The 24,143-nt window shown below is 43.3% G+C and overlaps 1 protein-coding gene across 1 annotated transcript; it reads left to right on the forward strand.

Annotated features, from left to right (window-relative positions):
- Nucleotides 1–2,397: 2,397 nt before the first annotated feature.
- Nucleotides 2,398–22,670, forward strand: skp1 (S-phase kinase-associated protein 1). The gene is made up of 6 exons (XM_079834234.1): nt 2,398–2,503; nt 2,908–3,004; nt 3,107–3,180; nt 16,755–16,898; nt 21,980–22,120; nt 22,194–22,670. The coding sequence occupies exons 2-6, from the start codon at nt 2,908–2,910 to the stop codon at nt 22,227–22,229; spliced, it is 492 nt and encodes a 163-aa protein (XP_079690360.1). The 5' UTR covers nt 2,398–2,503; the 3' UTR covers nt 22,230–22,670.
- The last annotated feature ends 1,473 nt before the right edge of the window (nt 22,671–24,143 follow it).

Genomic DNA, 24,143 nt, shown 5'->3' on the forward strand with positions numbered 1-24,143 from the left:
TTTATCCATCCATCCATTCATTTATCCATCCATCCATCTATCCATCCATCCATCCATCCATCCATCCATCCATCCATCCACCCATCCATCCATCCACCCATCCATCATGTTCGTCCATCTAACCATCCATCCATCCATCCATCCATCTTGTTGGTCCATCTAACATCCATCCATCCATCCATCCATCCATCCATCCATCCATCCATCCATCCATCCATCCATCCATTCATCTTGTCTGTCCTTCTGTCCGTCCATCCATTCATTCATCCATCTATTCATCTTGTCTGTCCTTCTGTCTGTCCATTCATCTAGGGCTGGGCGATATATCGCATGACATTGTTAGGCGCATCTCGTCAGTAAAGCCGGTTCCTTGATTAGTAGGAAATCGCCATCACCTGCTTTCAGATAGAGTGGCATTTACTACACCGAGCCGTAGTTCACTGACAAGCTGAGCCATATCGCATTAATTATCACGGACGTATCGCCATCCATCCATCTGTCCTTCTGTCCATCCATCCATCTGTCCGTCCATCCAGGCTCACTATTGGCTGATTCAGAGGTTGAGGGCGGCTATTTTGGGTTGACATCACTGTAGTCCTCAGTTCACTACACTTTGCTGAAAGTTGCTTCCCTTCTTTATAAATAGCTCCACTCTTACACAACTGTTTACTAAGAATTTAACACTTAATTCAAAGCTTAAGATTATTTTTTTAAGAAGTTTTATACATACAGATCATGATTAGTTAGCTGGCCATTTGTGCCAGGGTCAGAAAAACTGTGAAATTTGTGTTTTTTGTGATGAAGTTCATTTTTCTGTCCATCCATCATTTATCCATCCATCCACCCATCCATTTAGCCATCCTTCCATCCATTTATCCATCCATCTATCATCCATCCATCCTTCCGTTCATCCATCCATCCATCCATCTTGACTGTCTTTCTGTTCGTCCATCCATCCATCATCCATCCATCCACCCACCCATCCATCTATCGTCCATCCTTCCGTCCATCCATCCAGCCATCTATCCATCTTGTCTGTCTTTCTGTTTGTCCATCCATCCATCCATCCATTTATCCATCCATCCATTCATCCATCCATTTATCAGTCCATCTATCCATTCATCCATCGATCCTGTCTGTCCTTCCATCCATCCATCCATCCATCCATCCATCCATCCATCCATCCATCCATCCATTTATCCATTTATCCATCCATCCTGTCTGTCCGTCCGTCCGTCCATCCATCCTGTCTGTCCTTCTGTCCATCCATCAATCCATCCGTCCGTCCATCCATCCATCATCCATCTATCTTTCCATCCATCCATCCTGTCTGTCCTTCTGTCCATCTATCATCCATCCTTCCGTCCATCCATCCATCCATCAATCTTGACTGTCTTTCTGTTCGTCCATCCATCCATCATCCATCCATCCACCCACCCATCCATTTAGCCATCCTTCCATCCATTTATCCATCCATCTATCATCCATCCTTCCGTCCATCCATCCAGCCATCTATCCATCTTGTCTGTCTTTCTGTTCGTCCATCCATCCATCCATCCATCTTGACTGTCTTTCTGTTCGTCCATCCATCCTTCATCCATCCATCCGTACACCCACCCACCCATCCATTTAGCCATCCTTGAGTCAATTTCAATATCTTGATCACGACGATGGCAGTTAACAGCAAAGCAGATGATTTTGTTCTATTTCAAATATCTTTGATTATTTTCCACCTTACATATCCATCCATCTATCCATTCATCCATCCATCGATCCTGTCTGTTCTCCCATCCATCCATCCATCCATTCATCTTGTCTGTCCTTCTGTCCATCCATCCATCCATCCATCCATCCATCCATCCATCCATCCATCCATCCATCATCCATCTATCTTTCCATCCATCCATCCATCCATCCATCCATCCATCTGTCCTTCTGTCCATCCATCCATCTGTCCGTCCATCCAGGCTCACTATTGGCTGATTCAGAGGTTGAGGGCGGCCATTTTGGGTTGACATCACTGTAGTCCTCGGTTCACTACACTTTGCTGAAAGTTGCTTCCCTTCTTTATAAATAGCTCCACTCTTGCACAACTGTTTACTAAGAATTTAGCACTTAATTCAAAGTTTAAGATTATTCTTTTTTTAGAAGTTTTATACATACAGATCATGATCAGTTAGCTGGCCCTCAGAAAAACAGTGAAATGTGTGTTTTTGTGATAAAGTTGATTTATTTTGTGCCAATTAAACGTTTTTCAGTTATTTTAAATCAAATCAACAATTAGAAACAATGTGAATCAACATCACAAGAACTGAAGCAACAAACTTTACGAAACACAAACTTTATATCACTTCTGGTCATGACTGTAGTATTGCGCGCGCGCGTGCTCGTGCTCGTGCATTAGTCAGTCTCTCACACACGCGCGCGCACACAGGCTTGAACTCAGTCTCATTCAGGCCTTGTTGACGTTCGGTTTCATAGCTTCATCGCTCTCACAGTCACGGTAAGAACGGCTCAAACCGGCCACATTAACGCGTCGTGTTATGTTTTGATAGTGAAGTGAAGCAGCGGACGCTGAAATGATGATCTTCCAACCGGTTGACGTGATAAATTCAGCGGTTGCTATGAGAGGCCTGTAGCCGCGCTGCTAACGTTAGCTTTAGCTTAGTGTTTAATGTGTCTCTGATGCTTTCCGAGTCATACTTTGAATCATACAAAGTGTGACAGTGACATTCTCCATATTAAACCGTTATACGTGTGTGGTATGCTGGAGAAATGTACTTAGTACCAAATCTCACGGATGTGTTTTTCACTCTTCAATTATAAGCTCGTCCTGTATTATGTGTAACATTAGCCTAGATGTGGTTTAACTCAGTCTCGTGTGTGTTAATGTGTATTGTCCTGCAGATGCCGACTATTAAACTGCAGAGCTCCGATGGAGAGATGTTTGAGGTGGATGTGGAGATTGCCAAGCAGTCTGTGACTATCAAAACCATGCTTGAAGGTAAGATGATATACGAAAGCATGTTGTTGTGTGTGTGTGTGTGTGTGTGTGTGTGTGTGTGTGTGTGTGTGTGTGGTGTAATCACTGATGTCTTCTGCTCAGATCTGGGGATGGACGATGAAGGGGATGACGATCCGGTTCCTCTGCCCAATGTAAACGCAGCCATCCTGAAGAAGGTCAAACTTTTACTTATTGAATTTCATTTCCAGATGGGCGACTCTCCCCAAACGTGTCTCGATCATATTGTACCACACAGTAATAATAAATGACACGTGCGTATGGAGATAATTAGCATGAGAGTGTCTGTTGCTTAAAGTAACATGGTTGTTTATGAACATAGACCACTAATTGTATACATCAAAGTCCTTTTGTAATCCCACTTCAGTAGGATAAGATATTAACTACTAAATAAAAAGGAGAAATTCTATAATGGTTATATTTCACTGTGAAATCAAATATTTAAGAAAATTATATTATTTTACACAACTACTGTAAAATTAAAATACTAATAGACCTTAAAGGGTTAGTTCACCCAAAAATGTCTCATTTTGTTAATCTTATGGAAGATATTTTAATGAAATCTGAGATTTATGTCCATCCATGAACCTCATTGGTTCTCGCTGAAGCTCAAACGTGATGCGTAACACTAGAATGAACCTCATTGGTTCTCGCTGAAGCTCAAACGTGATGCGTAACACTAGAATGAACCTCATTGGTTCTCGCTGAAGCTCAAACGTGATGCGTAACACTAGAATGAACCTCATTGGTTCTTGAGAAGCTCAAACGTGATGCGTCACACCAGAATGAACCTCATTGGTTCTCACTGAAGCTCAAACGTGATGCGTAACACTAGAATGAACCTCATTGGTTCTTGAGAAGCTCAAACGTGATGCGTCACACCAGAATGAACCTCATTGGTTCTCACTGAAGCTCAAACGTGATGCGTAACACTAGAATGAACCTCATTGGTTCTTGAGAAGCTCAAACGTGATGCGTAACACCAGAATGAACCTCATTGGTTCTCACTGAAGCTCAAACGTGATGCGTAACACCAGAATGAACCTCATTGGTTCTCGCTGAAGCTCAAACGTGATGCGTAACACTAGAATGAACCTCATTGGTTCTCGCTGAAGCTCAAACGTGATGCGTAACACCAGAATGAACCTCATTGGTTCTCGCTGAAGCTCAAACGTGATGCGTAACACGAGAATGAGCCTCATTGGTTCTCGCTGAAGCTCAAACGTGATGCGTAACACTAGAATGAACCTCATTGGTTCTCGTTGAAGCTCAAACGTGATGCGTAACACCAGAATGAACCTCATTGGTTCTCGCTGAAGCTCAAACGTGATGCGTAACACTAGAATGAACCTCATTGGTTCTCGCTGAAGCTCAAACGTGATGCGTAACACCAGAATGAACCTCATTGGTTCTCGTTGAAGCTCAAACGTGATGCGTAACACGAGAATGAACCTCATTGGTTCTCGCTGAAGCTCAAACGTGATGCGTAACACCAGAATGAACCTCATTGGTTCTCGCTGAAGCTCAAACGTGATGCGTAACACCAGAATGAACCTCATTGGTTCTCGCTGAAGCTCAAACGTGATGCGTAACACTAGAATGAACCTCATTGGTTCTCGCTGAATCTCAAACGTGATGCGTAACACCAGAATGAACCTCATTGGTTCTCACTGAAGCTCAAACGTGATGCGTAACACGAGAATGAACCTCATTGGTTCTTGAGAAGCTCAAACGTGATGCGTCACACCAGAATGAACCTCATTGGTTCTCGCTGAAGCTTAAACGTGATGCGTAACACTAGAATGAACCTCATTGGTTCTCGCTGAAGCTTAAACGTGATGCGTAACACTAGAATGAACCTCATTGGTTCTCGCTGAAGCTCAAACGTGATGCGTAACACCAGAATGAACCTCATTGGTTCTTGAGAAGCTCAAACGTGATGCGTAACACCAGAATGAACCTCATTGGTTCTCGCTGAAGCTCAAACGTGATGCGTAACACTAGAATGAACCTCATTGGTTCTCGCTGAAGCTCAAACGTGATGCGTAACACCAGAATGAACCTCATTGGTTCTCGCTGAAGCTCAAACGTGATGCGTAACACGAGAATGAACCTCATTGGTTCTCGCTGAAGCTCAAACGTGATGCGTAACACTAGAATGAACCTCATTGGTTCTCGTTGAAGCTCAAACGTGATGCGTAACACCAGAATGAACCTCATTGGTTCTCGCTGAAGCTCAAACGTGATGCGTAACACTAGAATGAACCTCATTGGTTCTCGCTGAAGCTCAAACGTGATGCGTAACACTAGAATGAACCTCATTGGTTCTCGTTGAAGCTCAAACGTGATGCGTAACACGAGAATGAACCTCATTGGTTCTCGTTGAAGCTCAAACGTGATGCGTAACACGAGAATGAACCTCATTGGTTCTCGCTGAAGCTCAAACGTGATGCGTAACACCAGAATGAACCTCATTGGTTCTCGCTGAAGCTCAAACGTGATGCGTAACACTAGAATGAACCTCATTGGTTCTCGCTGAAGCTCAAACGTGATGCGTAACACCAGAATGAACCTCATTGGTTCTCACTGAAGCTCAAACGTGATGCGTAACACTAGAATGAACCTCATTGTAGGGCTGCTCGATTATGGAAAAAATCATAATCACGATTATTTTGGTCAATATTGAAATCATGATTATGTAACACGATTATTTCACATGACTTTGGGAATGTGTTGTATTTATTAAAAATACACCTTTCAACAATTCAATTGAAATTGTAACATTTGTTGTACTTTTTGAACTATTAAAATAAATAATATAACATATATTCGAATCAAAGTATAAAAGTATTCACGTAAAAATGATAACCACAAATAAATAAGATAAACAATTTGGTTCGGCTAGATATGCTTTTCAGGTACGTCTAACATTAGTTTTTAGGTACAGAAATGTATCAAATGTAAAATAACATTGCATATTTGAGTGCATAAATGAAAGATGAATCCTATTAAACTTACAAAAGCTATTCAATCAAGTGCAGTGAATGATGTCCTTGTCTTTTGTTGTTTGACATAAAGAGGCAGTAGCTTTACTGCTGTCTGTTTAAAGACCTAATGATCGGATATGCGTCGTCTTTATCGACTGTATAAAGTTTACTTAAGGCATATTCAGACTATGTCTGCTAGGATACTCATCAAGATGGACATGTTGACATACGTTTTGTGTGAGTTTGTCCGTTCAAGAGCAAGACTTGAAAGAGAACTCAATATTTGCGCGCTGTGAGACGTGTGCGCGCTCTCGGATGAGTGCACAGAGAGGCATTTTCTGACAGCGCGTGCGGCTTCTCATTCGCGTCTTCTGGCACTAAACCCGGGTGATGACGGCGAAAACGACTGGTCATATTCGAAAATATGGCAGCACTCGCATGCATTGAACAAAGTTTACAAAGAGATAATTATTTGAAAAATATTAGGGGAAAAAAGGACGTTTACACGGCACCCCTGCTCTCGGCAGTTTTTGTTTCTATATTAGATTGTCATAGGTCACTCTGTTTAATTTTCAAGTGGTTAAACAGATTCGTGATGTTCCCTTGCGTTGCAGCCACTACCATGTAGCAAATCTTGCACGTAGCATGTTTCTGCTCGTCGTCTTATTCCTCGAAGCCAAACTGTTCCCAGACAACGGAGTTGGTTTTGCCTTTTTTGTTCACCAAACGCTGCTGTAACTGCCCTCCTTCTGCCATCTTTACTCGCGCCGAGTTTTTAAATTCCAGCGGATGATATGCACACGAGACTCCCGATCTGAGAGAGATTTGTGGCTTCGGGAGGGGCGGATGTTTCATTCAGAACGCAAGACAAAATAAGAGTGTTCTAGCAAAACTGAACATGGCCAAATAATCGTTTTTTCTCGATTGTACTATTTTGGTGATCGTTGGGAGGCAAAATCGAAATCGAAATCAAAATTCGATTAATTGCACAGCCCTACCTCATTGGTTCTCTCTGAAGCTCAAACGTGATGCGTAACACTAGAATGAACCTCATTGGTTCTTGATGAAGCTCAAACGTGATGCGTAACACGAGAATGAACCTCATTGGTTCTTGAGAAGCTCAAACGTGATGCGTAACACGAGAATGAACCTCATTTGTTCTTGAGAAGCTCAAACGTGATGCGTAACACTAGAATGAACCTCATTGGTTCTCGCTGAATCTCAAACGTGATGCGTAACACCAGAATGAACCTCATTGGTTCTTGCTGAAGCTCAAACGTGATGCGTAACACTAGAATGAACCTCATTGGTTCTTGATGAAGCTCAAACGTGATGCGTAACACGAGAATGAACCTCATTGGTTCTTGAGAAGCTCAAACGTGATGCGTAACACCAGAATGAACCTCATTGGTTCTTGATGAAGCTCAGACGTGATGCGTAACACGAGAATGAACCTCATTGGTTTTCACTGAAGCTCAAACATGATGCGTAACACTAGAATGAACCTCATTGGTTCTTGATGAAGCTCAAACGTGATGCGTAACACGAGAATGAACCTCATTGGTTTTCACTGAAGCTCAAACATGATGCGTAACACTAGAATGAACCTCATTGGTTCTTGAGAAGCTCAAACGTGATGCGTAACACCACAATGAACCTCATTGGTTCTTGATGAAGCTCAGACGTGATGCGTAACACGAGAATGAACCTCATTGGTTTTCACTGAAGCTCAAACATGATGCGTAACACTAGAATGAACCTCATTGGTTCTTGATGAAGCTCAAACGTGATGCGTAACACGAGAATGAACCTCATTGGTTTTCACTGAAGCTCAAACATGATGCGTAACACTAGAATGAACCTCATTGGTTCTTGATGAAGCTCAAACGTGATGCGTAACACGAGAATGAACCTCATTGGTTCTTGAGAAGCTCAAACGTGATGCGTAACACTAGAATGAACCTCATTGGTTCTTGATGAAGCTCAAACGTGATGCGTAACACGAGAATGAACCTCATTGGTTCTTGAGAAGCTCAAACGTGATGCGTAACACCAGAATGAACCTCATTGGTTCTTGCTGAAGCTCAAACGTGATGCGTAACACTAGAATGAACATCATTGGTTCTCTCTGAAGCTCAAACGTGATGCGTAACACTAGAATGAACCTCATTGGTTCTTGATGAAGCTCAAACGTGATGCGTAACACGAGAATGAACCTCATTGGTTCTTGAGAAGCTCAAACGTGATGCGTAACACGAGAATGAACCTCATTGGTTCTTGAGAAGCTCAAACGTGATGCGTAACACTAGAATGAACCTCATTGGTTCTCGCTGAATCTCAAACGTGATGCGTAACACCAGAATGAACCTCATTGGTTCTTGCTGAAGCTCAAACGTGATGCGTAACACCAGAATGAACCTCATTGGTTCTCTCTGAAGCTCAAACGTGATGCGTAACACCAGAATGAACCTCATTGGTTCTCTCTGAAGCTCAAACGTGATGCGTAACACCAGAATGAACCTCATTGGTTCTCTCTGAAGCTCAAACGTGATGCGTAACACCAGAATGAACCTCATTGGTTCTCTCTGAAGCTCAAACGTGATGCGTAACACCAGAATGAACCTCATTGGTTCTCGCTGAAGCTCAAACGTGATGCGTAACACCAGAATGAACCTCATTGGTTCTCTCTGAATCTCAAACGTGATGCGTAACACCAGAATGAACCTCATTGGTTCTCTCTGAAGCTCAAACGTGATGCGTAACACAAGAATGAACCTCATTGGTTCTTGAGAAGCTCAAACGTGATGCGTAACACCAGAATGAACCTCATTGGTTCTTGAGAAGCTCAAACGTGATGCGTAACACTAGAATGAACCTCATTGGTTCTCGCTGAATCTCAAACGTGATGCGTAACACCAGAATGAACCTCATTGGTTCTTGAGAAGCTCAAACGTGATGCGTAACACTAGAATGAACCTCATTGGTTCTTGATGAAGCTCAAACGTGATGCGTAACACTAGAATGAACCTCATTGGTTCTCGCTGAAGCTCAAACGTGATGCGTAACACTAGAATGAACCTCATTGGTTCTCGCTGAAGCTCAAACGTGATGCGTAACACCAGAATGAACCTTATTGGTTCTTGATGAAGCTCAAACGTGATGCGTAACACTAGAATGAACCTCATTGGTTCTTGATGAAGCTCAAACGTGATGCGTAACACTAGAATGAACCTCATTGGTTCTTGATGAAGCTCAAACGTGATGTGTAACACTAGAATGAACCTCATTGGTTCTCGCTGAATCTCAAACGTGATGCGTAACACCAGAATGAACCTTATTGGTTCTTGATGAAGCTCAAACGTGATGCGTAACACTAGAATGAACCTCATTGGTTCTTGATGAAGCTCAAACGTGATGCGTAACACTAGAATGAACCTCATTGGTTCTCGCTGAATCTCAAACGTGATGCGTAACACCAGAATGAACCTTATTGGTTCTTGATGAAGCTCAAACGTGATGCGTAACACTAGAATGAACCTCATTGGTTCTTGATGAAGCTCAAACGTGATGCGTAACACTAGAATGAACCTCATTGGTTCTTGAGAAGCTCAAACGTGATGCGTAACACTAGAATGAACCTCATTGGTTCTTGATGAAGCTCAAACGTGATGCGTAACACTAGAATGAACCTCATTGGTTCTTGATGAAGCTCAAACGTGATGCGTAACACTAGAATGAACCTCATTGGTTCTTGATGAAGCTCAAACGTGAAGCGTAACACCAGAATGAACCTCATTGGTTCTCACTGAAGCTCAAACGTGATGCGTAACACTAGAATGAACCTCATTGGTTCTTGAGAAGCTCAAACGTGATGCGTAACACTAGAATGAACCTCATTGGTTCTTGAGAAGCTCAAACGTGATGCGTAACACTAGAATGAACCTCATTGGTTCTTGAGAAGCTCAAACGTGATGCGTAACACTAGAATGAACCTCATTGGTTCTTGATGAAGCTCAAACGTGATGCGTAACACGAGAATGAACCTCATTGGTTCTTGAGAAGCTCAAACGTGATGCGTAACACGAGAATGAACCTCATTGGTTCTTGAGAAGCTCAAACGTGATGCGTAACACTAGAATGAACCTCATTGGTTCTCGCTGAATCTCAAACGTGATGCGTAACACCAGAATGAACCTCATTGGTTCTTGCTGAAGCTCAAACGTGATGCGTAACACCAGAATGAACCTCATTGGTTCTCTCTGAAGCTCAAACGTGATGCGTAACACCAGAATGAACCTCATTGGTTCTCTCTGAAGCTCAAACGTGATGCGTAACACCAGAATGAACCTCATTGGTTCTCTCTGAAGCTCAAACGTGATGCGTAACACCAGAATGAACCTCATTGGTTCTCTCTGAAGCTCAAACGTGATGCGTAACACCAGAATGAACCTCATTGGTTCTCGCTGAAGCTCAAACGTGATGCGTAACACCAGAATGAACCTCATTGGTTCTCTCTGAATCTCAAACGTGATGCGTAACACCAGAATGAACCTCATTGGTTCTCTCTGAAGCTCAAACGTGATGCGTAACACAAGAATGAACCTCATTGGTTCTTGAGAAGCTCAAACGTGATGCGTAACACCAGAATGAACCTCATTGGTTCTTGAGAAGCTCAAACGTGATGCGTAACACTAGAATGAACCTCATTGGTTCTTGATGAAGCTCAAACGTGATGCGTAACACTAGAATGAACCTCATTGGTTCTCGCTGAAGCTCAAACGTGATGCGTAACACTAGAATGAACCTCATTGGTTCTCGCTGAAGCTCAAACGTGATGCGTAACACCAGAATGAACCTTATTGGTTCTTGATGAAGCTCAAACGTGATGCGTAACACTAGAATGAACCTCATTGGTTCTTGATGAAGCTCAAACGTGATGCGTAACACTAGAATGAACCTCATTGGTTCTTGATGAAGCTCAAACGTGATGTGTAACACTAGAATGAACCTCATTGGTTCTCGCTGAATCTCAAACGTGATGCGTAACACCAGAATGAACCTTATTGGTTCTTGATGAAGCTCAAACGTGATGCGTAACACTAGAATGAACCTCATTGGTTCTTGATGAAGCTCAAACGTGATGCGTAACACTAGAATGAACCTCATTGGTTCTCGCTGAATCTCAAACGTGATGCGTAACACCAGAATTAACCTTATTGGTTCTTGATGAAGCTCAAACGTGATGCGTAACACTAGAATGAACCTCATTGGTTCTTGATGAAGCTCAAACGTGATGCGTAACACTAGAATGAACCTCATTGGTTCTTGAGAAGCTCAAACGTGATGCGTAACACTAGAATGAACCTCATTGGTTCTTGATGAAGCTCAAACGTGATGCGTAACACTAGAATGAACCTCATTGGTTCTTGATGAAGCTCAAACGTGATGCGTAACACTAGAATGAACCTCATTGGTTCTTGATGAAGCTCAAACGTGATGCGTAACACCAGAATGAACCTCATTGGTTCTCACTGAAGCTCAAACGTGATGCGTAACACTAGAATGAACCTCATTGGTTCTTGAGAAGCTCAAACGTGATGCGTAACACTAGAATGAACCTCATTGGTTCTTGAGAAGCTCAAACGTGATGCGTAACACTAGAATGAACCTCATTGGTTCTTGAGAAGCTCAAACGTGATGCGTAACACTAGAATGAACCTCATTGGTTCTTCAGAAGCTCAAACGTGATGTGTAACACTAGAATGAACCTCATTGGTTCTTGCTGAAGCTCAAACGTGATGCGTAACACTAGAATGAACCTCATTGGTTCTTGCTGAAGCTCAAACGTGATGCGTAACACTAGAATGAACCTCATTGGTTCTCGCTGAAGCTCAAACGTGATGCGTAACACCAGAATGAACCTCATTGGTTCAAGAGAAGCTCAAACGTGATGCGTAACACTAGAATGAACCTCATTGGTTCTCACTGAAGCTCAAACGTGATGCGTAACACCAGAATGAACCTCATTGGTTCTTGCTGAAGCTCAAACGTGATGCGTAACACTAGAATGAACCTCATTGGTTCTTGCTGAAGCTCAAACGTGATGCGTAACACTAGAATGAACCTCATTGGTTCTCGCTGAAGCTCAAACGTGATGCGTAACACCAGAATGAACCTCATTGGTTCAAGAGAAGCTCAAACGTGATGCGTAACACTAGAATGAACCTCATTGGTTCTCACTGAAGCTCAAACGTGATGCGTAACACCAGAATGAACCTCATTGATTCTCACTGAAGCTCAAACGTGATGCTTAACACTAGAATGAACCTCATTGGTTCTCGCTGAAGCTCAAACGTGATGCGTAACACTAGAATGAACCTCATTGGTTCTCGCTGAAGTTCAAACGTGATGCGTAACACTAGAATGAACCTCATTGGTTCTCACTGAAGCTCAAACGTGATGCGTAACACCAGAATGAACCTCATTGGTTCAAGAGAAGCTCAAACGTGATGCGTAACACTAGAATGAACCTCATTGGTTCTCACTGAAGCTCAAACGTGATGCGTAACACCAGAATGAACCTCATTGGTTCTCACTGAAGCTCAAACGTGATGCGTAACACCAGAATGAACCTCATTGGTTCTCGCTGAAGCTCAAACGTGATGCGTAACACTAGAATGAACCTAATTGGTTCTTGCTGAAGCTCAAACGTGATGCGTAACACTAGAATGAACCTCATCGGTTCTCACTGAAGCTCAAACGTGATGCGTAACACCAGAATGAACCTCATTGGTTCTCACTGAAGCTCAAACGTGATGCGTAACACCAGAATGAACCTCATTGGTTCTTGATGAAGCTCAAACGTGATGCGTAACACCAGAATGAACCTCATCGGTTCTCACTGAAGCTCAAACGTGATGCGTAACACCAGAATGAACCTCATTGGTTCTCGCTGAAGCTCAAACGTGATGCGTAACACTAGAATGAACCTAATTGGTTCTTGCTGAAGCTCAAACGTGATGCGTAACACTAGAATGAACCTCATTGGTTCTCGCTGAAGCTCAAACGTGATGCGTAACACAAGAATGAACCTAATTGGTTCTTGATGAAGCTCAAACGTGATGTGTAACACGAGAATGAACCTCATTGGTTCTCGCTGAAGCTCAAACGTGATGCGTAACACCAGAATGAACCTCATTGGTTCTCGCTGAAGCTCAAACGTGATGCGTAACACCAGAATGAACCTCATTGGTTCTTGCTGAAGCTCAAATGTGATGCGTAACACGAGAATGAACCTCATTGGTTCTTGCTGAAGCTCAAACGTGATGTGTAACACAAGAATGAACCTCATTGGTTCTCGCTGAAGCTCAAACGTGATGCGTAACACTAGAATGAACCTCATTGGTTCTTGCTGAAGCTCAAACGTGATGCGTAACACCAGAATGAACCTCATTGGTTCTCGCTGAAGCTCAAATGTGATGCGTAACACTAGAATGAACCTCATTGGTTCTCGCTGAAGCTCAAATGTGATGCATAACACTAGAATGAACCTCATTGGTTCTTGAGAAGCTCAAACGTGATGCGTAACACTAGAATGAACCTCATTGGTTCTTGAGAAGCTCAAACGTGATGCGTAACACGAGAATGAACCTCATTGGTTCTTGCTGAATCTCAAACGTGATGCGTAACACGAGAATGAACCTCATTGGTTCTTGATGAAGCTCAAACGTGATGCGTAACACTAGAATGAAACCTCATTGGTTCTTGCTGAATCTCATACGTGATGCGTAACACGAGAATGAACCTCATTGGTTCTTGAGGAAGCTCAAACGTGATGCGTAACACTAGAATGAACCTCATTGGTTCTTGAGAAGCTCAAACGTGATGCGTAACACTAGAATGAACCTCATTGGTTCTTGAGAAGCTCAAACGTGATGCGTAACACGAGAATGAACCTCATTGGTTCTTGAGAAGCTCAAACGTGATGCGTAACACTAGAATGAACCTCATTGGTTCTTGCTGAATCTCAAACGTGATGCGTAACACGAGAATGAACCTCATTGGTTCTTGAGAAGCTCAAACGTGATGCGTAACACTAGAATGAACCTCATTGGTTCTTGATGAAGCTCAAATGTGATGCGTAACACTAGAATGAACCTCATTGGTTCTTGATGAAGCTCAAACGTGATGCGTAACACCAGAATGAACCTCATTGGTTCTTGATGAAGCTCAAACGTGATGCGTAACACTAGAATGAACCTCATTGGTTCTTGCTGAATCTCAAACGTGATGCGTAACACGAGAATGAACCTCATTGGTTCTTGAGAAGCTCAAACGTGATGCGTAACACTAGAATGAACCTCATTGGTTCTTGATGAAGCTCAAATGTGATGCGTAACACTAGAATGAACCTCATTGGTTCTTGAGAAGCTCAAACGTGATGCGTAACACTAGAATGAACCTCATTGGTTCTTGCTGAATCTCAAACGTGATGCGTAACACTAGAATGAACCTCATTGGTTCTTGATGAAGCTCAAACGTGATGCGTAACACTAGAATGAACCTCATTGGTTCTTGATGAAGCTCAAACGTGATGCGTAACACCAGAATGAACCTCATTGGTTCTTGATGAAGCTCAAACGTGATGCGTAACACTAGAATGAACCTCATTGGTTCTTGCTGAATCTCAAACGTGATGCGTAACACGAGAATGAACCTCATTGGTTCTTGAGAAGCTCAAACGTGATGCGTAACACTAGAATGAACCTCATTGGTTCTTGAGAAGCTCAAACGTGATGCGTAACACTAGAATGAACCTCATTGGTTCTTGAGAAGCTCAAACGTGATGCGTAACACTAGAATGAACCTCATTGGTTCTTGAGAAGCTCAAACGTGATGCGTAACACTAGAATGAACCTCATTGGTTCTTGAGAAGCTCAAACGTGATGCGTAACACCAGAATGAACCTCATTGGTTCTCGCTGAAGCTCAAACGTGATGCGTAACACCAGAATGAACCTCATTGGTTCTCACTGAAGCTCAAACGTGATGCGTAACACTAGAATTAACCTCATTGGTTCTTGAGAAGCTCAAACGTGATGCGTAACACTAGAATGAACCTCATTGGTTCTTGAGAAGCTCAAACGTGATGCGTAACACTAGAATGAACCTCATTGGTTCTTGAGAAGCTCAAACGTGATGCGTAACACTAGAATGAACCTCATTGGTTCTTGAGAAGCTCAAACGTGATGCGTAACACCAGAATGAACCTCATTGGTTCTCACTGAAGCTCAAACGTGATGTGTAACACTAGAATTAACCTCATTGGTTCTTGAGAAGCTCAAACGTGATGCGTAACACGAGAATGAACCTCATTGGTTCTTGAGAAGCTCAAACGTGATGCGTAACACGAGAATGAACCTCATTGGTTCTTGAGAAGCTCAAACGTGATGCGTAACACCAGAATGAACCTCATTGGTTCTCGCTGAAGCTCAAACGTGATGCGTAACACCAGAATGAACCTCATTGGTTCTCGCTGAAGCTCAAACGTGATGCGTAACACCAGAATGAACCTCATTGGTTCTTGAGAAGCTCAAACGTGATGCGTAACACCAGAATGAACCTCATTGGTTCTCGCTGAAGCTCAAACGTGATGCGTAACACCAGAATGAACCTCATTGGTTCTTGAGAAGCTCAAACGTGATGCGTAACACCAGAATGAACCTCATTGGTTCTTGAGAAGCTCAAACGTGATGCGTAACACCAGAATGAACCTCATTGGTTCTCGCTGAAGCTCAAATGTGATGCGTAACACTAGAATGAACCTCATTGGTTCTCGCTGAAGCTCAAACGTGATGCGTAACACCAGAATGAACCTCATTGGTTCTCACTGAAGCTCAAACGTGATGTGTAACACTAGAATTAACCTCATTGGTTCTTGAGAAGCTCAAACGTGATGCGTAACACTAGAATGAACCTCATTGGTTCTTGAGAAGCTCAAACGTGATGCGTAACACGAGAATGAACCTCATTGGTTCTTGAGAAGCTCAAACGTGATGCGTAACACCAGAATGAACCTCATTGGTTCTTGAGAAGCTCAAACGTGATGCGTAACACGAGAATGAACCTCATTGGTTCTTGAGAAGCTCAAACGTGATGCGTAACACCAGAATGAACCTCATTGGTTCTCACTGAAGCTCAAACGTGATGCGTAACACTAGAATGAACCTCATTGGTTCTCGCTGAAGCTCAAACGTGATGCGTAACACCAGAATGAACCTCATTGGTTCTCACTGAAGCTCAAACGTGATGTGTAACACTAGAATTAACCTCATTGGTTCTTGAGAAGCTCAAACGTGATGCGTAACACTAGAATGAACCTCATTGGTTCTTGAGAAGCTCAAACGTGATGCGTAACACGAGAATGAACCTCATTGGTTCTTGAGAAGCTCAAACGTGATGCGTAACACGAGAATGAACCTCATTGGTTCTCGCTGAAGCTCAAACGTGATGCGTAACACCAGAATGAACCTCATTGGTTCTCGCTGAAGCTCAAACGTGATGCGTAACACCAGAATGAACCTCATTGGTTCTCACTGAAGCTCAAACGTGATGCGTAACACTAGAATGAACCTCATTGGTTCTTGAGCCGATTGTGTGTGTGTGTGCTGGTGGTGGTTGTTCTGTTGTACTGTATTCCTCCAGTGTGAGATGGGACTGATCCTCATGGTGTGTGTGGTTCCTCAGGTGATTCAGTGGTGCACTCATCATAAAGACGACCCTCCTCCACCTGAAGACGATGAGAATAAAGAGAAGAGGACGGATGACATCCCAGTGTGGGACCAGGAGTTCCTCAAAGTAGACCAGGGCACTCTCTTCGAACTCATTCTGGTCTGTAAAACTCAACTGTGTCTGCCAGCGTTTAACAGTGAATAAAACATGACTGAGCTCAAACAGTGATCAACAAACATACACCGATCAGGCATAACATTATGACCTAATATTGTGTTGGTCCCCCTGACCCGTCGAGGCATGGACTCCTCTAGACCCCTGAAGGCGTGCTGTGGTATCTGGCACCAAGATGTTAGCAGCAGATCCTTTAAGTCCTGTAAGTTGTGAGGTTGGGCCTTGTTTGTTCAGCACATCCCACAGATGCTCGATTAGATTGAGATCTGGGGAATTTTGACTCAAACTCGTTGTTGTGCTCCTCAAAGCATTCCTGAAGCATTTGTGCTTTGTGGCTGCGCATTATCTGCTGAAAGAGCCACAGCCACAGGGAAAACCGTCTCCATGAGAGGCTGGACATGGGCTCAACAATGCTTAGGTAGGTGAGACGGGTCAAAGTCACATCCACATGATGGAGGACCCAAGGTTTCCCAGCAGAACATTGCCCAAAGCATCACTGCCTCCGTCGCCCATGACCCTGAGGCCGGTTCTCCACTGGTCCTTCATGACCCTGTGGCCGGTTCTCCACTGGTCCTTCATGACCCTGTGGCCGGTTCTCCACTGGTCCTCCATGACCCTGTGGCCGGTTCTCCACTGGTCCTTCATGACCCTGTGGCCGGTTCTCCACTGGTCCTTCATGACCCTGTGGCCGGTTCTCCACTGGTCCTTCATGACCCTGTGGCCGGTTCTCCACTGGTCCTCCATGACCCTGTGGCCGGTTCTCCACTGGTCCTCCATGACCCTGTGGTCGGTTCTCCACTGGTCCTCCATGACCCTGTGGCCGGTTCTCCACTGGTCCTCCATGACCCTGTGGCCGGTTCTCCACTGGTCCTTCATGACCCTGTGGCCGGTTCTCCACTGGTCCTTCATGACCCTGTGGCCGGTTCTCCACTGGTCCTCCATGACCCTGTGGCCGGTTCTCCACTGGTCCTCCATGACCCTGTGGCCGGTTCTCCACTGGTCCTCCATGACCCTGTGGCCAGTTCTCCACTAGTCCTTCATGACCCTGTGGCCGGTTCTCCACTGGTCCTCCATGACCCTGTGGCCGGTTCTCCACTGGTCCTCCATGACCCTGTGGCCGGTTCTCCACTGGTCCTCCATGACCCTGTGGCCGGTTCTCCACTGGTCCTCCATGACCCTGTGGCCAGTTCTCCACTAGTCCTTCATGACCCTGTGGCCGGTTCTCCACTGGTCCTTCATGACCCTGTGGCCGGTTCTCCACTGGTCCTCCATGACCCTGTGGCCGGTTCTCCACTGGTCCTTCATGACCCTGTGGCCGGTTCTCCACTGGTCCTCCATGACCCTGTGGCCGGTTCTCCACTGGTCCTTCATGACCCTGTGGCCGGTTCTCCACTGGTCCTCCATGACCCTGTGGCCGGTTCTCCACTGGTCCTTCATGACCCTGTGGCCGGTTCTCCACTGGTCCTTCATGACCCTGTGGCCGGTTCTCCACTGGTCCTCCATGACCCTGTGGCCGGTTCTCCACTGGTCCTCCATGACCCTGTGGCCGGTTCTCCACTGGTCCTCCATGACCCTGTGGCCGGTTCTCCACTGGTCCTCCATGACCCTGTGGCCGGTTCTCCACTGGTCCTTCATGACCCTGTGGCCTGTTCTCCACTGGTCCTTCATGACCCTGTGGTCGGTTCTCCACTGGTCCTTCATGACCCTGTGGCCGGTTCTCCACTGGTCCTCCATGACCCTGTGGCCGGTTCTCCACTGGTCCTCCATGACCCTGTGGCCGGTTCTCCACTGGTCCTTCATGACCCTGTGGCTGGTTCTCCACTGGTCCTCCATGACCCTGTGGCCGGTTCTCCACTGGTCCTTCATGACCCTGTGGCCGGTTCTCCACTGGTCCTTCATGACCCTGTGGCCGGTTCTCCACTGGTCCTTCATGACCCTGTGGCCTGTTCTCCACTGGTCCTTCATGACCCTGTGGCCGGTTCTCCACTGGTCCTCCATGACCCTGTGGCCGGTTCTCCACTGGTCCTTCATGACCCTGTGGCCGGTTCTCCACTGGTCCTTCATGACCCTGTGGCTGGTTCTCCACTGGTCCTCCATGACCCTGTGGCCGGTTCTCCACTGGTCCTTCATGACCCTGTGGCCGGTTCTCCACTGGTCCTTCATGACCCTGTGGCCGGTTCTCCACTGGTCCTTCATGACCCTGTGACCGGTTCTCCACTGGTCCTTCATGACCCTGTGGCCGGTTCTCCACTGGTCCTTCATGACCCTGTGGCCGGTTCTCCACTGGTCCTTCACTTTTGATAGAGACTGACCACTGCAGACCGGGAACAGCCCACAAGATCTGCAGTTTTGGAGATGTTCTGACCCAGTCGTCTAGCCGTCACAATCTGGCCCTTGTCAAACTCGCTCAAATCCTTACGCTTGCCCATTTTTCCTGCTTCTAACACATCAACTCTGAGGACGAAATGTTCACTTGCTGCCTAATATATCCCACCCACTAACAGAGATCATCAGTGTTATTTACTTCATAATGTAATGCCTGATCGGTGTAAATTTCGCAAACCAAAGCTTATGATCACTGGACGTTGAGCACATCTCTTGAATGAATGATTCAGTCTGGTCTCCACCTGCTGGTGTAACAATGTTATTGATGCGATCTTTATTTGAAGCATTAAGTCACTTTCAAAAGGTGATTTACTGTATTTTGATCACTATTGTAGTCATCAGTGTTTATATCCAAACTATAAACTAAAATCCAGTTTATCTGAAGACAGAAATAATGATCATGTGTGGCTGAAGAGTGTGTTTGTGAAGCGGTTTCATATCTACACAACGGCTCTCTCTGGATCACACACGGGTCTGAGTGTTCATGTGATCGGAGACAAATTAGTCCTGTAAGATTAAGAGGTAACACTTTAGAATAATGGTTAGGGATGCACCGGCTGACCGGCCACAAATCAGAACCGGTTTTCTTTGTATTTTTCTGGCGATTTTTCCGGAAGTGCGCCCGCGCGCACATACGCTTATATCGCAATCATTCACGAACATGTCACTTGCGTGTTACAAACGGAAACTGGAGAACTGAGGGAAGAGACGAGATACGCTGAAGGGACGAAGAGCCGCTTTCCTGCGCGAGCTGAAGTTGCGCGAGTTTATTCTAAAGTGTTACCTTTTATTTTACCTTTAAAATGACATTGACTTAATTTGATTTAAAAAGCACCTGCTCTTAGTTTTTTTCGTTGCACTAAACATTATTTGATTTAACATTTTGGAACAATTATATACTTTGGTTTTATTTAATTTCTCTGGTAAAGACTTTTTTTCTTTACACTGAATTTAAAAACAAATGCTGATTTAAGGAACATGTTTGTTTGGATTGCAGAATATGCAGTTTAGCCTTTAATTTCACCTTTCAGTCTTTTCATTTCCAATTCAGTTTCCTGTTAATTTCAGATTGCGGACTTGTTTTCATTAGCCAAAAGCCAATTTAGCCTGTTAAATACCAAATAAACATCTTCTTCAGGTACACTTTCATTACTTTATTAAAATATCGGAATCGGCCATGTAAAATCACGATCGGTGCATCACTAATAATGGTCATTAGTTAACATTAGTTAATGTATTAACTAACATGAGCTAACCATGAGCAGTGCATTAGTTACTGTATTTGTTCATCTTTGTTAACGTTAGTTAATATAAATCCAGCTGTTCATGGTTTGTTCATGTTAGTTCACATTTCATTAACTAACGTTAACAAGATTTTAATAATGCATTAGTAAATGTTGAAATGAACATTAACAAAGATTAATAAACGCTTTATAAGTGCAGTTCATTATTAGTTAATGTTAACTAATGACCATTATTCTAAAGTGTTACTGAATAAGATCACAGTCATGCCATTTTAATAATAAACACTGATTTAATTTGATCGGTAACAGTCTATAGTATCAGAATCCCTGCAGAAGTGCCACTGAAGCTGCATTTAAATATATTTACACTGCAATTACAAACACTTAAAGCGATAGTTCACCCAAAAATGAAGATTAGCCCATGATTTCCTCTCCTTCAGCTCATCCGAGGTGTGTGTGACATTCTTCTCTCAGACGAATAAAATCTGATTATATTACACAAGTCCAGGCTAATCCAAGCATTATAATAGCAGTAATAGTTGCTCTGTTTTTGAAGTCCATAAAAAGTGCATCTGTGCGTCATATAACTGCTCCAGCGGCTCTGGGGTGTTAATAAAGGCCTTCTGAAGCCAATCAACGCGTTTGTGGAAGAAAAATATCCTTATTTAAAACTTTATCAAGTAAATTTTCGGCCTCCGCCTTCCCTTTTCAGTTTCTGGATGTGTGTAAAGTTCCCGGATGGAAAGACTAACGCTCAGGTCATGACGTCACACACACATCTGGAGTTTCACTTTCAACATTCAACACTTTTACACAGAAGGCGGAGGCCAAAGTTTACGTGATAAAGTTTTAAATATGGATATTTTTCTTACACAAACGCATTGATTCGCTTCAGAAGGCCTTTATTAACACCCCAGAGCCGCTGGAGCAGTTATATGACGCACAGATGCACTTAATATGAACTTCAAAAACAGAGCAACTATTACTGCTCTTCTAATGCTTGGATTAGCCTGGACTTTTGTAATATAACTCAGATTTTATTCGTCTGAGAGAAGAATGTCACACACACCTCGGATGAGCTGAGGCAGAGGAAATCATGGGCTAATCTTCATTTTTGGCTGAACTATCCCTTTAAAGCTATGTGTGTTGAACAATAAATTGAATATTGGCTTTAAATGTGCAGTAGGTGGCAGCAGATCACCGTCTCAGCAAGAGTAGGCAGTCACTGATGCATCTGAAGAGCCGGTTTTTCAGCACATGCATTTAAACAGGGCAGCCAATCAATGAGAAATAGCTTGTGATCGCTTTTTAAAGTGTGTTCATGCACTCTGACCGTCTCAGAAACGCCGTCCCCATCTAATCTCCGTGTGTGATATGAACAGGGCTGTGTTTGCTGGCGTCCATTTGCTGACTTTCATCTCTCGCCCTTTTGTTTAGGCTGCAAATTACCTGGACATCAAAGGCCTGCTGGATGTCACCTGCAAGACGGTCGCAAACATGATCAAAGGCAAAACCCCAGAGGAGATCAGAAAGACTTTCAATATCAAAAATGATTTCACAGAGGAAGAGGAAGCCCAGGTAAGAACCCGTGCTCATTTCCTGTTTGTGTTTTCTGTAATGCGCTCACTCACACTCGCTGTGTTTGTTGCAGGTACGCAAGGAGAACCAGTGGTGTGAAGAGAAGTGAAGATCCTCACACACTTTAACACTATGGATTGTTCCAAAAAAATTGAAAAAGTAATTACAAAAATTGCACTGTTCATATTTAACAAATAAACGGTCAAATCCCATGTGTTTGGCTAGCATGTGTGGTGTAAAAGCTTGTTTTTGTTAAATCGCCATTTCCTTCTGGATGGAGGAGCGAGAACACTCCCTTCGCCCACCCTTTGAGTTCTTTTTTTCCAGAAATGCGCAACGTTTTTATAAGCAGAGCCTTATTTGTGCTGATGAGAGATCAGTGTTGGACGATGTATAAAGTGTGTTGTGAACTGGAAGTGCTCGTGTCTGCATTCACTTTGTTTTCTTTGCTTCGTTGTATTGGACTGAAAGTCACAGTTCTGCTCGTAAACGGCAGGCAATTAGGATGATCAATCTTTTAATTCCAAAAAAAATAAAAAGATTATTGTGGGATTTGTCAGTTCTTTGTGCGATCTCATTTCTGCACCTTTTGGACTGTTTGTGTTTGTTTTCTGGAGGATTGACGCAGTAGCATTTTGTGTTTAACCCTCTGGGGTTCTTGGGGTAGGAAATTACCCCCATAGGAAATGAATGGAAATTGGCCAAATTATGAAAATACAGTTTTTTTGTGCATACAATCTACAAATCAGCCAGAATGCAGAAAAAAAGACTCAACAGTGAAGGAGTGAATCTCTAAAACATCCACACACACAAACACAAAAACACACACACAAAAACACACACACACAAAAACACACACACACACACACACACAAAAACACACACACACACACACAAAAATACACACACACACACAAAAACAAACACACACACACACACACACACACACAAAAACACACACACAAAAACACACAGAAAAACGCAAAAACACACACACACACACACAAAAACACACACACACACACAAAAACACACACACACACAAAAACACACACACACACACACACAAAAACACACACTCACACAAAAACACATACAAAAACACACACACACACACACAATTAGCTTTCGGAATGAAACGCGTTCATTTGTGTGTGTGTGAATTTTTTTTTTTTTTCCTGTATTTTCATATTTTTGCCAATTTCCCATTCATTTCCTATGGGGGTCATTTTTGACCCGAAGGTCCTGAGTGTGAATATTTTTTTTACGACCACTTAGACTTTTCAAATCCTGTCCCCAATGTTTTTGGGTGTTCATATACCAAGTACAAATAAAGTCACCAAGTTTCGGACCATTCCGATAAAGCTACAATTTTTTTATTTTTTTATAAAAAGGTAAAAATGTGCTATTGCGTGATAAAAATGCTGAATGTGTCCACCGGATGACACCGATCTCATTTAAAACATTGCTTTCATGAGGCCTAGGCTTGACTCTAAAATGAAATAAAGCTATAATAAAAAAATTATATATATATAAAAAAATTAAATATTCAATGGGAAAAAATGGGTCATAATTATTGCATAAATATTAATTATAAATCATAAAATTATCTCAAAACACCAAAAAAGAAAAGAAAAAATATTATTGAACAAAAATATATTTCATTGATTTTACTCAAATCTTTTTTTATCTTAATCCCGCCCTCCGGGTCATTTTTGACCCAAAGGTCCTGAGTGTGACCCATAAATGAAGAACCCCAGAGGGTTAAAGGTCAAATCCAGAAACCAGAACGGTGCGACACTGGTGGCCGTTATGTGAACTGCAGCCAGCAACTTATCGCTCGCGCACACGATGTAACCATAGACTGTAAAAAAAATATGCATTTTTACTAGTAAGAATTCAATTAGAGAGCTCTACAAATGAATTTTTACTTGACTTCATTCATTTTTAATTACAGAGCTCTCTAATTCAACTCTTACTAGTAAAAATTCCAACAAAAGAGCTCTAAAATTCAATTCTTAAA

Source organism: Gobio gobio, assembly GCF_949357685.1.
Source record: "Gobio gobio genome assembly, chromosome: 14".
NCBI classification, from domain to species: Eukaryota; Metazoa; Chordata; class Actinopteri; order Cypriniformes; family Gobionidae; genus Gobio; species Gobio gobio.

Coding starts and splice junctions, on each gene's coding strand:
- skp1 (XM_079834234.1), top strand. CDS start 2,908: ATGCCGACTATTAAACTGCAGAGCTCCGATGGAGAGATGTTTGAGGTG. Junction 3,181..16,754: donor ACGCAGCCATCCTGAAGAAG/GTCAAACTTTTA, acceptor GTGGTTCCTCAG/GTGATTCAGTGGTGCACTCA. Junction 16,899..21,979: donor CTCTCTTCGAACTCATTCTG/GTCTGTAAAACT, acceptor CCTTTTGTTTAG/GCTGCAAATTACCTGGACAT.